We start from the raw sequence: 12,888 nt of genomic DNA on the forward strand, positions 1-12,888 counted from the left end.
AACTTTTCGTTACGTGTTGGAGGGACTCGAAGGAGGGGCTCTATATTGGGCTATGAGTCGGACTGAAGTAAATATTATCCGTTCTCCATTCCTACTTCTAAAATTAAATCTATCCTTGGTTAAACATGTTTACTTTACCAGCGTAGGCACACTTCTACGCGTTTAACAATAAACTTCTGCTAAATAGAGGTTCAATAACATTCTTAAATTGAAGACTATTGAATGCTGATAGGTCTTAGTCCACATGTGCACTGTGTGACTTGTTTTAGGGGCCAATCAATGTTTGGTACTAAATGATATACCCCACATTCTTTGATGCACTTTCCACTAATTTTGACCCAAAGAACACATACACCCCTTTAATATATGGCAGACTTATCAGAAACACAATGTATAAGAAAATTCGTAATGAGAAACCAGAGAAAAAGTGTCTAATGTATTGAGTGGCTAAGCCTAAATCCGAATTAAGATAACGAAATCAAGCAAAAAGAAAAATAAACAAATTTAACGACAAATCCAGAAGTTCCTTAAAGGAGAATTTTCCAATTAACTTTGTTTTGCAGACCTTCATTAATAGTGTAACTTCTTTCTTATGCTGAAATGTCAGATAAAAACATGTAAAGGTCTCTCATAGTCATTGTCTTTGACTCTAAGCAACCCCGCCTTTAAGTCAACGATGCTAGAACGATTTGCATACGTAATTAAGTCGCAATATACAATACGATGTCACTTGGCACCGTTATTAAAAGCCGGAAAAGCTAATTCAGTCCAAAATAGAGGAGTGGAGTATGGTTTAGCTCAACCGAGATCCTCAAAGGGCGAGACTAATGAAAGTAACATTTGGGTTGGTTTCCGGGAAATTGGATTACTGAGGGAGAGAGAGATTTAAATAAGAGCAATAACATCAAGCTCCAATTATAAATAATAAAGTTACGAATGCCGCTTGGGAGTAGCATACCTAGGGTTCTAAATCGGTAAATAACCATGGTAATTTACACGATAATTTACCCAGGTTAACTGTGATTTACGATTTTCTTGAGTAAATTACGAAAATGGTAATTACCGTGGTAATTTACCACCGAATTCTTATTTTTTTCGCCTAGAAAATTATTTAAAAGCTCCACCTTTTAAATCGTGTTACACTTAAAAATTTTGCTCTACCCGCGCATGCGTACTTTTTTGAAAAAGGAAATAAAAAGGTTATAAATATTTTTCATTATTTAGCTTAAAAATAAATGATATTATTTATTTTTTAATCCTGGTAAATTACCTTGAACGTTAATTTAAGCTGTAAGTTACGTCGTAGTTTACTATTTTCCAAAATTACAGTAATTTTCGAGTACCCCTATTGGAAGAACCCGTCAGGTGGTACTAGTAGTACTTCCCAGTGCTTCACGGGAAAGCCTAACGCGTAGTGTCCATTACGGAAACTTAATTGCTTGTATCTTCTTTAATAATGTAGATAGAAATATGGTTCCAATTGATATAATCCATTATTTTATACGCTCTTTCGATTAAGAAAAGAAAAAATGATAACCCGGAGTATCGCTTTAATGAGCTTGGAGCGGTTTATTTTGCTGCAAAAGTACTATGAAAACAAAAAAGGTGGTTTCTCAGTTGCTTAAAGACTACAGAATCTTTAGAAAATTTAAAGGGGGATTTTCATAAGATCTGCCCTTCAATAGAAATTTTTCCAAGTGCTCTAAATTTATACATATTTTTTTCTTTTCTTTGTGGGGGCAAAAAGCCGTCGGGCGCCCTGTTCTTTTGTTTCCGAACGATCCATCTTTTAATTATTCGGAATTTTTGGAGAGTGCACAACACAAAATAATAAGAAAAAAAAATTGGGAAAAGCCAAGGCTTAAGTTAGGACTATTTGTCACCGCACCGCCACCTTTCTAGCTCTTCTATTAAGAGTCAAGAGTGCGTGATCTAATTTCATACATATTTTGAGCCCGGGCGTTTTAAGAGCCAGAGTACTCCAAAGATTAAGCGGCCTTCTAAATCTATTAAGACAGGCCGATGACGGTATTGCACCTAGTGTACACTCAGACTGAAATTAACTCGGACGTGAATGCATGGTTATTAAAATTAGAATACAGTCCGGGCAACATTCCAACCGAAATGAAAATATCTTGACCGCATCTTGGTTGGTGCCAGCCAACCTGCCCAGGAAGCTATTATGTTTATTTTTTAGGTTTGCATTTTTTTAACTAAAATATATTAAGCCTTGGTCATGTTTAATTAATTGAAATGTTTTATAATTATAATACGCTCGGAAAGATATTTTTAACTAAAATACTCTTGGTCATAATTTTTCGCTCTTAAATTTCGTCAAGTTTAGATACTTTTTAATCATTTTGATTTTAATTTTATCAATCTGAAGTGATTATAAATTTTCTTGCTTTGAAGGAGGGAGGCAAGGAGCAGAAACCTCCATTTCTATAACGTTCCAGCTTGGACTAAGTAAAGCGAAGTTTCTATTATTAGTCCAAAAGGTTGCAGTCTGTGCCCCATCTACGGCGACGAAGCCCTCCCAGCATGCTCAGCGTTTTGGTAGGCTCGTAAGGTATAGAAACGGCGAGTATGCCCCCTGTGTCTAAATAAAATAATCTAGTTCTCATACAAATACAATGGCGCTAGTCGGCAGCACTTAACAATCGCCTACAGGAGGGTAGGGGGGCATGCTCAATGTACTCTGGGAAACTTTCATTGCCTCAGATCCCCATCATCATTACCACTCCATCTTACCTTTTTTCTCCCTGGTCTTTCAATTTCATTCTCCCTTTAACGTAAGTGGCGCTAGTTACGTTAATAGTAGCAGCTACGTCACAGCGTTTTTGACCCCAAAAATTTTAAAAGACCCTTTTCAAAAAAGGGAGGGACGTAGTATCGTCTGCTTGATATTTAGGGCTAGGACTGAACATCCGGTATCTGAATCCAAAGGCGTTAGAAAAGCTCAAAGCTTGCCCGTCCATCCGTTAAAGTCATTTTACTTGAAGCCATATTTAAAGTCTTTGTTATCCACATACCAGAGGTTCCTCATCCTCAAGAAAACAAAGTGGTAAAAACATCAGACTGTATCTTACCTCCTGTCTTTTGAAACTTAAGGGGTCTATTGTCTCGCTTAAAAAAAACCATCGTTATTCGGGTATTATTACACTCCTTCCCGATTTGCTCTTGACTGGATTTAAATTGGGATTAATCGAGTTGTATTGAGCGAGATTGTAGTTGGCTTAATTTGATCCCTTTTGCATGTCTTTCTCCTCCCCTCACCTCCCCCTCCCCATCTCAGTCCACACCGGAATTAAGACGTCTCTAATCTGATTATGAGCAAACTTCCACTATTCCGCTGCTTCCTACATCTCTATCTAAAATTAATCCCCCGAAGTTTTCGCTCGATTACGGAACTCCCCACTGAATTTAAAATGACTTAAGAGATCAATTAAGAACGTGTTTAAATTAAAATAGTCTTTCTGTATGTACCTTTGGGAAAATATCGAAATTAGTGAGGATCAGCTTAGATGGACTGTTATCATCCTCTTTGGTTTTAATGCGCCGCCATCTTGTTAAATGGCGGTGATAAAATTAACCAAAACATTTCTTGATATAACATCCGTACGTTTCAACCGATTTTACTGTATCCATGAGTTTATAAGATATGTTCCACAAGCTTGTCACTGGTTACAAACTGGAGCTTGTCATGAAGTGACGTAGGTCATAGATTCTCGAAAAGCGACGCCTGGTGAGGTGCTGTCAAAGGCTTATTACAGACTAAATAGAAAGTAGAACTGCAAAATGAACCAGGTGTAGTCGATTCTCGCTTGTCGTTCTCGAACTAGCTCTAAGAGAGTCTCTAGCATTACCAAGTATAGGAAGTGTCATACTTTTGGTTCGAAAAATATCTTATAAACTTTGAACTGTATGCTTTTTTGGTTTGAATAGGACGCCATCTTGTATAATGTCGGCCAAAAGTGATCAAAACAGATTTAACATCCGTAGGTTTCAACCGATTTGACTGATATTTAGTATACTTGTTCACTACATCTCATAGATGAACTGTACGCTCTTTGTTTTCAATACGCCGCCATCTTTAAAAATGGCGACTGTTAGAGTAACCCAAGTCCCAAAAATCCGAACTGTTTAGCGTCCGTACCCACTAGTATACAGGATAAAACAATTTTTTTTATTTTTGGTGATAATTTCAATTAATGAATGAACTCTTTATCTTTAGTCAAGCTATCAATTAATCAAAAGTGATTTAAGAATGTTGCCTAATCTCCAATTGATCCGTTCCATCGCTAAATTCTTAAGCGGGATCGCGATATTTCAAGGCGTTTCTGCCCATGCCAGAAAGAATTTAATTAATCTAGAGCCTCTAATGTTTTAATCCATAAATCGAGTTTCATTCAAGATTCAAAAATGAAAAGTGACTAAAGCAGTCAGCCGTGAACATACCACCCTCCCTATAAACATCCTCTCAAAATTATAAAGCCAATCGACCACACTAAACTGTAAAGTAGAAAATAATTCACTTAAAGGAGAGGATTTTTTTCAGACTTTTAATTGAAAGGAGCGTTTCTGATAAGTTAGCCATAAAATAAGGGCGATTTTCTTTGGGTGATTTTGAGTCGAAAATGTTCTATGACGTTTTGCCGTCCAGGCCACTGTTCTTGAGTTACGATTTCTGTGTTTTAGGCATGACCCCTTAATTAAATTAGAAATCATTGTCTTTCAGTTTCTTAATTAAATTTAAGGGGTCATCCGTAAAATACTCCAATCTTAACTTGAAAACGGTGGCTCGAACGGCAAAAGGTCATGGAACATTTTCTACTCAAAATCGCTCAAAGAACATACATAACCACTTAATTTATGGCAGACTTATCCGAAACACCTTCAATAATATTTTTGATAGTGGTTGATCCCGAAATTTTGAAATTAAAATATAAACTCATTAATGACGTAAACCAAATTTATTTTATTTAAATTAAGGTATATTGTTGAATATGTAAAAAATATATATGATATGGGCGACGGGCTAGCTCCAAAATATTTTTTCCCAGTTCTAACCCTTCCATACCATACCATACCATACCACACTTCTCAGGAAGTATTGTTTCAAAGTGTGCTGCCCGCTCTTAATTGAGCGGTATACGATAACAACTTTGACTGACTACCGCTTTAGAAACAATAGATACCAAAAGCGAGGCATATTAGGAGATTGATATGACCTCGTTACCCTCTTCATTCTTACCACGTGCCTTTTCCTTCATTGGTTCTAATAAGGTTGCCAAGAACGCGAACTTTACGCGAAGCTTCGGAATAAAGTTTCTCGGGTTTTGATTTACAACCCTTTGTATCAAAAGAATTTGCCTTAAATCAGTTAATGAAAGAATACTTCCCTGTAACTTGACTCTAACCAAGGCTTAGCGGGTTGAAACGTTATTAACGATTCGCCCTCAAACGGTAATAAGGTTTTGAAAAAAGGTGGTGGCGCTCCCAAGCCTTAATTAATTTTGACGAATTCCCGCTCTCGTTTCATACTAGCCAAGGCCCAAAGTTTGACATTGAAATATTGAAGGCCGGGGGCTCACCGCCATGCACCGTTGTTACCTAATCTTAAAGGGCGGATATTTCATAGGGGGTCCCTAGGGGGTCGTGCCCCCCTTTTCTCTACTACTAAGCGATTTAACCTTTTCTCTCTCTCTCCGCGAAAACTCTAAAATGATATTCATCTATTAATTATCCGCTCTATTAAAGGGAAGGTGGGGTTCGCGAGTACTACCAACGTTCAGGTCATGAATTTATTCAGTTCATTCGTGAATTATTCGAATTAAGGTTTATCCAAATTCACGGTTTAATATTTCAGCAGTCTTACTTGTAATGAAGTAAATCATTGATTGTTATAAATTTTTGAAGTTCGAGCGATTTAACAAAATTTTTTAAAAGAGATAATACGTTGTGTCTCGTTCTTTAAGAGTTCATTTATTCTCGTTAAGCCTTAATTTCAATATTGTATTTCGCACTCTTTTATAGACTGTAGAGGGCGTATTTACGTTGTGCAGTCAAACCTTGGAGGGAGAGGTGAGATGGGGTTGAATGTTAGTTGGCCATGTACGACAATAAAAGTCATCCAGAGTACCTTAGGAACGCCCCTTTCTTTGGTAGCAGATTGTTTAGTGCTTCCGCGTAGCGCTATTTAAAAATAGAGGAGCTAGTTCACATGAGGGGGCGTTGTCGACGTTTACGAACCATACGACACTACTAAAACGCCGAAGCTACTGTGAAGGCTTCGTCGCTGTAGATGGGGGTACGGAGAAAACTACTCCATCTCACCTGTTTCCCCCAAGCGTGTACACATGCTGAAAGAGTAACTGACCCCTCGATTGTAACCAATTTATCACTAATTAACTGTAATTTAATATAGTTTATTTCAAACTATTCAATTAACAACAATTGTACGATTTCTGACCGCTACTCATTGTTGAAATAAACAAGTTCATATTTAAACTTTATTTCAAACTTTTCCGTTCTAGCTTTGAATTAGAGCCAATAGACGGAAAGGTGCGTTACGGAGTGGGTCGAATGTGAAACTCGTATTAACGCAATTACCACCGTTAGTTACTCCCGTCCTTAAGTTGTAATTATTTTTATTTCGATGGACAGACTAAGACTAGGCCCTATATTCGCTTCTCTTGAGCTGTTAAAATTAGGTTGCGAATTTTCTACCTTAGCCTGTCTTTTTAAACCGCCGTTTGTTACGAAGGTTAAACGTTGTTTAAAGCTTAATTTTCGACAAGGTAACTTGGCAATGTTTTAGGGGTATTAAAAATTTAACGAAGTTTCGTCAATTAAAGCCTGTGCTTTTTGTTTATGGTTATAAATTTTGACGGGGCCCCCGTTCCGTTTTGAGAAGAATTAAACCGTGCGTCTAATCCGCGGGTCCGCATTGTCCAGTAACATCCTGCAGCGTCCGTTCTGGGCAACCCGCCCCCTCCATAGCACTTCCTGGAAATCTTCGCCCATCCTCTACTCTTTTGTTTTAAAACCCACGCGATGGGGATTATCAACATCTTCCCTTGTGTTTTGTCTCTTTTCACGGGAAAAATTTAGTTTATAGAAAACCAAACGCTTAGTTTAGAAAACGTAGGGTATCCTTTTTAATTTGAAAGAGGTAGTAACTACCGGTCTTGTTACTGCTTTGCTATACATCAGTAATAAATACAGCCAGAAGTCTATAATAAACTAAGTTCAAGAGGTAGTAACTACCGGTCTTGTTACTGCTTTGCTATACATCAGTAATAAATACAGCCAGAAGTCTATAATAAACTAAGTTCAGGAGGAAGTTCCCAACAAGCTTAAAAACGTAAAACGCCATATTGGTTTCACCATAGAGTGTCGGTTCAGTGACACAGTTTATTTGCGACTAAGAAATAGGCCCCAAAATGTTACAGTGTAATAATCATACGCGGGCGTTGTACTACCTAGGTCTTTTGTCTTCTGCTCATGCCAAGCGTTGTTTAACGCGGACATGTAGTTTGACAAGGGTCATGGAAGCGGTCCATAAAACCATAATTAGAAATGAATCATTTGTACAAAAATAACGCAAGCATCTTGAGTCGTTGAGCAAGTGATCGAGTGGGCTATGGTTTGGGAATGGTTCAATGTTATTCTTTCATTTATTTACCCGTTCCGTTTTTCGCGTTGGTGATATTTTTACTAAACCGTTTTCCTTCTTTGTTATTGTTATAGGTGATAGCGTTCATTTGCGGACTTATAGTGGTTTTACTAATGATCCTGTGCCTGGCGTCTTCCAATTGGTTGACGGCGGAGAAGTTCCGTCAAGGCCTGTGGGAACAGTGCATCGACGACAAAGCGCCACAACCGCTGCCTTTCGATATGGACCCCAAGAAGGGAGGTGGATGTTATCCCGTCCGACAAGTAGGCAAGTACATTCTCCTTATTCATTTGGGTATACTAGTTGTTACTAAGTCTTTGTGATACCGCCTATGGGTGGGTTAAAGTACTATAGAGTTCCTTTTAAGCTAAAAACTATAGCGAAAACTCCGGCCATTGTTACTACTACTACCACCATAAGGTCATAAGATATGTACCCTAAATTTGTCACTGCTTAATGAGAGCTCGTCATGAAGTGACGTAGGTGAAGCTTCGTAGATTCTCTGGTGAGGCGCTGTCAAAGGCTTAATACGGACTAAATAGGAAGATGGACTGCAAAACTGCTACTACTACTACTGTTACGGCTCGGATCAAACTAAGAGCCCCCTCATCGTATACTACGATTTGACTAAAAAGCGGTTTCTTCCAAGCCTAGTTGACCCAAAACCTAACTCCTCAAGTGTCACGGTGAAATATATTTCGAGTTAGCCTCCATAATTCAATTAAGCTCCTCAAGCGCGAAGCTTCACTATTAAATTAAACTTAAAACAGTTTAAGAGTTAAATTCCAAATTACGAAAGAGGGTTGTTGTAGAAAATTAAGAGCAAAGTCCGTAGCGACAAAGACAAACGTTATTAAGGTTTGTAACAACCTTTGAAACCTTTTCTGCTGCCCTTCCTTTCCTTTATGTGCCTTAATTTGCCCTTTCTCGGTTTTAATTCCGACACAAACCTCTTACCCTAATTACAATTTAAATAATTTGAATATAATTCAAACACAAAGGTCATCCGCATTAGACCTTTTTCAAAATTCACCCCCTGAGGAATGGGACTATGTAATCTCTCTTGTCCAAGTGTGCAGTACATGAGAGAGGAAGATGGAAGCCTCGCGGATGCTCCTTAAATGCTCGGAGGCTAATTATGTATTCCATTTACCTGCAATGAGATACCTTGTCATAAAGTCCGACAGGGAGCGCTAAAATCGTTAATTATAGATTGCTTTGGAAATATAATATCCATCATTTCCGGAGCTGCTTCAACGTTAGTTTGTCTTTACCGCCAAACGTCTGTACAGGTTTATCGAGAAATAATCCTTTCTGATTAAGGTTTCCCTCAGTTCATTTCAAACAGTTCAATTTGCGGTTCAGTTTTGACAGATTTTATCGCTTCAGTTGTAGTTCAGATCAGTTTTCAGTTCTGTTTAGTTAGTTGCATGAACTGAACTGAGTGAGGCTAAATTCTAAAGAAAGGTCGTTAAGAGACTAAAAAGTGCTAGTCTGAGAGAAAGACGATCTGGTGTTGGTAGCTAGTCTTTTACTAGCTATTCGTGTTTCACATCTGTGTCTTCTTGTACCAAAACTAAAAGAGCGCTCTAAGTCTGTTTAGTGTTAGGATTCAATAAATTTTACTTCCTTAAATTTTCCGAATGGATTTTCTTTTCGGTTCAGTTCAGTTTTAGTCTCCAAAGCTATTTGAACCGATCTGTGGGATACTGATCTGTCTTTTTATACAGTGAGTGACCAGCTTCGAGATTATCTCAGGTCGCCTGCTCTGTCTATGGTAGACAGAAATCCGAATCTTCAAATGGAACACGAGAAATGTTCTAGAGCGCTCTGAGAACGGCCCAAAGCTGTAAATGGAATTCGCTTTAAGATAAACACTTTGCCTAATTCCCTTCTGACGAAAAATTTAAAATTTTTGCTTTGAGCATCACTTTTTGGGGTAGGGAACTTTTTCTAAAAGGCGCAAATCTCTCAGCTGCTCGCATACTTAGATCTCGTGGAATAAAAGGGCGGGATGGAGATGGGCTTCGTCAAATATCATTAGTTTAATAAAAGCAATTTTCTTGATGAAACTGAAACGGCGTTAAAGGCAATAATATCGTTTGCGACTAATGACATCCTAGTCAAACCCCCCTAACAACCTCTGACCGACCACCCCCACAAACCATTACGGCTTAATTCTTATTCCAATCATAAGCCTATTTGCCATGTCCGACTATAAGTTCGAATCGCTGCAGAGTTACTGAACGTGTAAATTGAGAAATATTTTCAAGTGTAGTAAGTACTAAGTAGCCAAGACTCCTGATGTAAATGGTATCAGTCCTTCTAGCCTGAAAACTAATCATAGCCCTATCCATAATCATGTAAACACAAGAGTCGTCACATTGGAAAGAATTTTTAGGTCGAGCTTGACTCCCAACCAGTGAAAAGTCGAATTTCCTTGTTCAAAGTTGAGCCACCAACTCCATACTACTTCGTCCGAGTTTTCTCAATAACGGCGCTATAACTTGCCCAGTTCTTTAAGCGAATTCCGTCTTACGCACTTTAGAGAACACCGTTGAGGGTGAAAGTTTGATTCTGGACCCTTACCCCATACCTGGCCGTAAAATTTACCCATAGTACTCCGGTTTTAGGTTGGGCAAAAAAGCTTTAGGTGTCACCTGGTTATTGCAACAAGAACTAATGTTTACACCTGACTAAGGTAGTAAAATATTTCCACCAAGAGGTGGAGAGCTGCACTCAATGACGCCCAACCTTCGAAAAGCATGCTGGGATTTTAAAACAGCTGCGATTGGCCCCTAACCATTCCACTCCAGAATTAAACTTTCCTCCAAGCTATCAAAGTTACGTCAAGTCCTACCCTCGCCTTGTGTCGCTTCCGACTTATTTGTACAGACTTATGTTTCCATCCGAAGAGGTAAAGACTAAAGACTCAAGTCGTTCGTTTCCATCGGAGTATGCGTTGGAAAAATTTCCTTTCAGCTTGTCTTCTTGCTAGGATAACAACGGTACTTTTGTGTGTGTGGTGTGAGAGAAGGGGTGTTTCCCCCCCGGGAGACGTCATTTCCTAATGAATTGCGTGAAAAATAACAGTGGAAGGTGTTTTAACAAATTACCCCTAATTCCTGTTAGGAATTTTTTATTATTATTATCACACCCCTCCGGATATACTGGCAAAAGTCATTACTACAGTGTGCCGGCCCCTAGTTCTAGTGCTAGTCTTATTTTGTTTCGAAGCCAAGAATACGTGCAGCTAAGAGCGCTAGGAATGATGTTGTTGCCGTTTTCTTGACGTATCTATTGGCGGGTTTTGTGATAAGAGCTAGACTAATCATTATGTATGACGAATTCTGTCTCACTGTTCTTTGCACCTTTGCGTGCGTACCTGACCTCGCGTTGCTAACACCCAATGAAATCGCAGTTAGAAAGACGTCGGAGTTATGAGGCCCGACCCATAAAACACGCATAGAAATTTACATGAGAGGTATGATGCACAATGATTCTTAGTAGCTGTATGCATTCCTGCTGCAGCATTATTCCCACATGGAATGATGGCGTTTTCTCTTGTTCTGATAGCTCAAAATCTTTCGAATATTTTCCACATTTCTTGGTTATTATAGGTCAAGAAATTGACGCGACTGACAAATTAATGCAGAGTGACCACTCTTCATAGATTTCCTATTTTTTCAATATATTTTAAGCCCTTAATCCCATAGTTTCATGATAATTCCTATATTTTAATTAACACACTATGTTTTTTGTTGCGTAACTTCATCTCATGCTTATATAAATTTAGCAAATTGGTGTGTTTGATTGTTTGTTTATGTGCACAGTCACAATTCGTTAATTTCCAAATTTGATTTGCCAAACTCCATGGTTAATATCAACAAAAGTTCATAGATTAAAACAAAAAGTATACTTAGTTCACCTCTACACGACCAACGAATCAGATAAGAGGTTTTTTGAGGTCAAAAGTGGTATAGAAAATAGTACTCTATGGTGGCGATCCAAACGTTAATTCTTGGCACTAGAGTTAGCATCTTCAACATTTAGGTGCCTATTCACCCTTGTTCTCTGTGCTACGGTCGTATGCAGAGGGGGTCGACACTATTCTAAGAGGTAAGGGGGTTTCTCATTGCATGGTGCGAGCAAGGTTCATTGAAGTATACTTTATGTTTTTATCAATGCACTTTTGGAAATATTATGTTTAGGACCGTAAACTAAAGTAAAACAATGTCCCCATATTCTTCGTAACGTCAATGAATTCTTGACAATATTATGTTTAGGTAGTACCCTACCCAAAACTAACAAAAAAATGTCACTCCCAACCAAGGTTTTGCTATATCCGAATGATGTAATCCCTTATGCGGGAAAAAAGTAATTTGCTTTTTTTTCCCCAGCAGGGCTGCTTCCAACCTATCTACCTTACCTACCTTTCCATCCAACTTTAGTACTTTAGGCTTAGGTAATACTACTATCTGCTCAGTTGTAGCCCCCAGAGCCGCTGTAGTGCAATGGTTAGGAACGCACCTATCCAGAAAATCGTTGCTCATCTTGTATGATAATCTGCCAAGGGGATTTTATCCTATCAAAATGGAGGCGTAACATCGCGTACCAGCTTTGCTTGTGCCCTTGCCCCTCTAAGCCTTTTTCCCCATCTACTTATTCAAGGGAAATGGAAAATGGAAGGTAGGTTCTATGGCCGGCCAAAGGGAAACTGAAGTAGTTCTGCCAATAAACGGTAATTCCAACGAGGTCATTTTCATTTTGATAGATAGAGATAGGCACAATGAAACGTGTCGCGTATGTACTAAGGCGTCCAATCACGTTACGCTTTGCTAGGTGGCTTTACTGTGATGATAAATTCATAGATCTGGTGCCAGAACAAAAGTTTCCATGGCGAATTGATCGAAATTCTAGTATGAAAACCTGTAGCGTTCTCGAAGTATGGTGACCATGACAATTACTTTTTATTTGCCATTTTTAAATTAGGCTTAACACCTACAAGTATTTGAGATATATTTAAGCTTAACGAAGTAATATATAGCTCTAGGCTGTTGAGTTTTTTGCTAAAGCAAATCTTTGTGTTCTTCGAGCTGACATGCACCTGATAGTAAGTTTTCTGCTAGAAAATGTAACTTGTACTGCACCAAGTGGAATAAATAAATAAATAAATTGAGTAAAGGCTGCGCATTGTTTTGCGGGATGCT

At 38.5% G+C, this 12,888-nt stretch overlaps 1 protein-coding gene across 2 annotated transcripts in view; it reads left to right on the forward strand.

Annotated features, from left to right (window-relative positions):
* Nucleotides 1-12,888, forward strand: part of LOC149710142 (transmembrane protein 47) — a 94,741-nt gene that overhangs the window by 73,900 nt on the left and 7,953 nt on the right. For both annotated transcript variants that reach the window (XM_089859626.1, XM_089859622.1), the window contains one exon: nt 7,753-7,945. In XM_089859626.1, coding sequence (XP_089715752.1) covers nt 7,753-7,945 — 193 coding nt within the window. The remainder of the gene's footprint in view (nt 1-7,752; nt 7,946-12,888) is intronic.

The sequence above is a fragment of the Phalangium opilio genome, unplaced genomic scaffold (assembly GCF_054372755.1).
Source record: "Phalangium opilio isolate 3A_F unplaced genomic scaffold, DU_Popi_V2 ptg000011l_1, whole genome shotgun sequence".
Lineage (NCBI taxonomy): Eukaryota > Metazoa > Arthropoda > Arachnida > Opiliones > Phalangiidae > Phalangium > Phalangium opilio.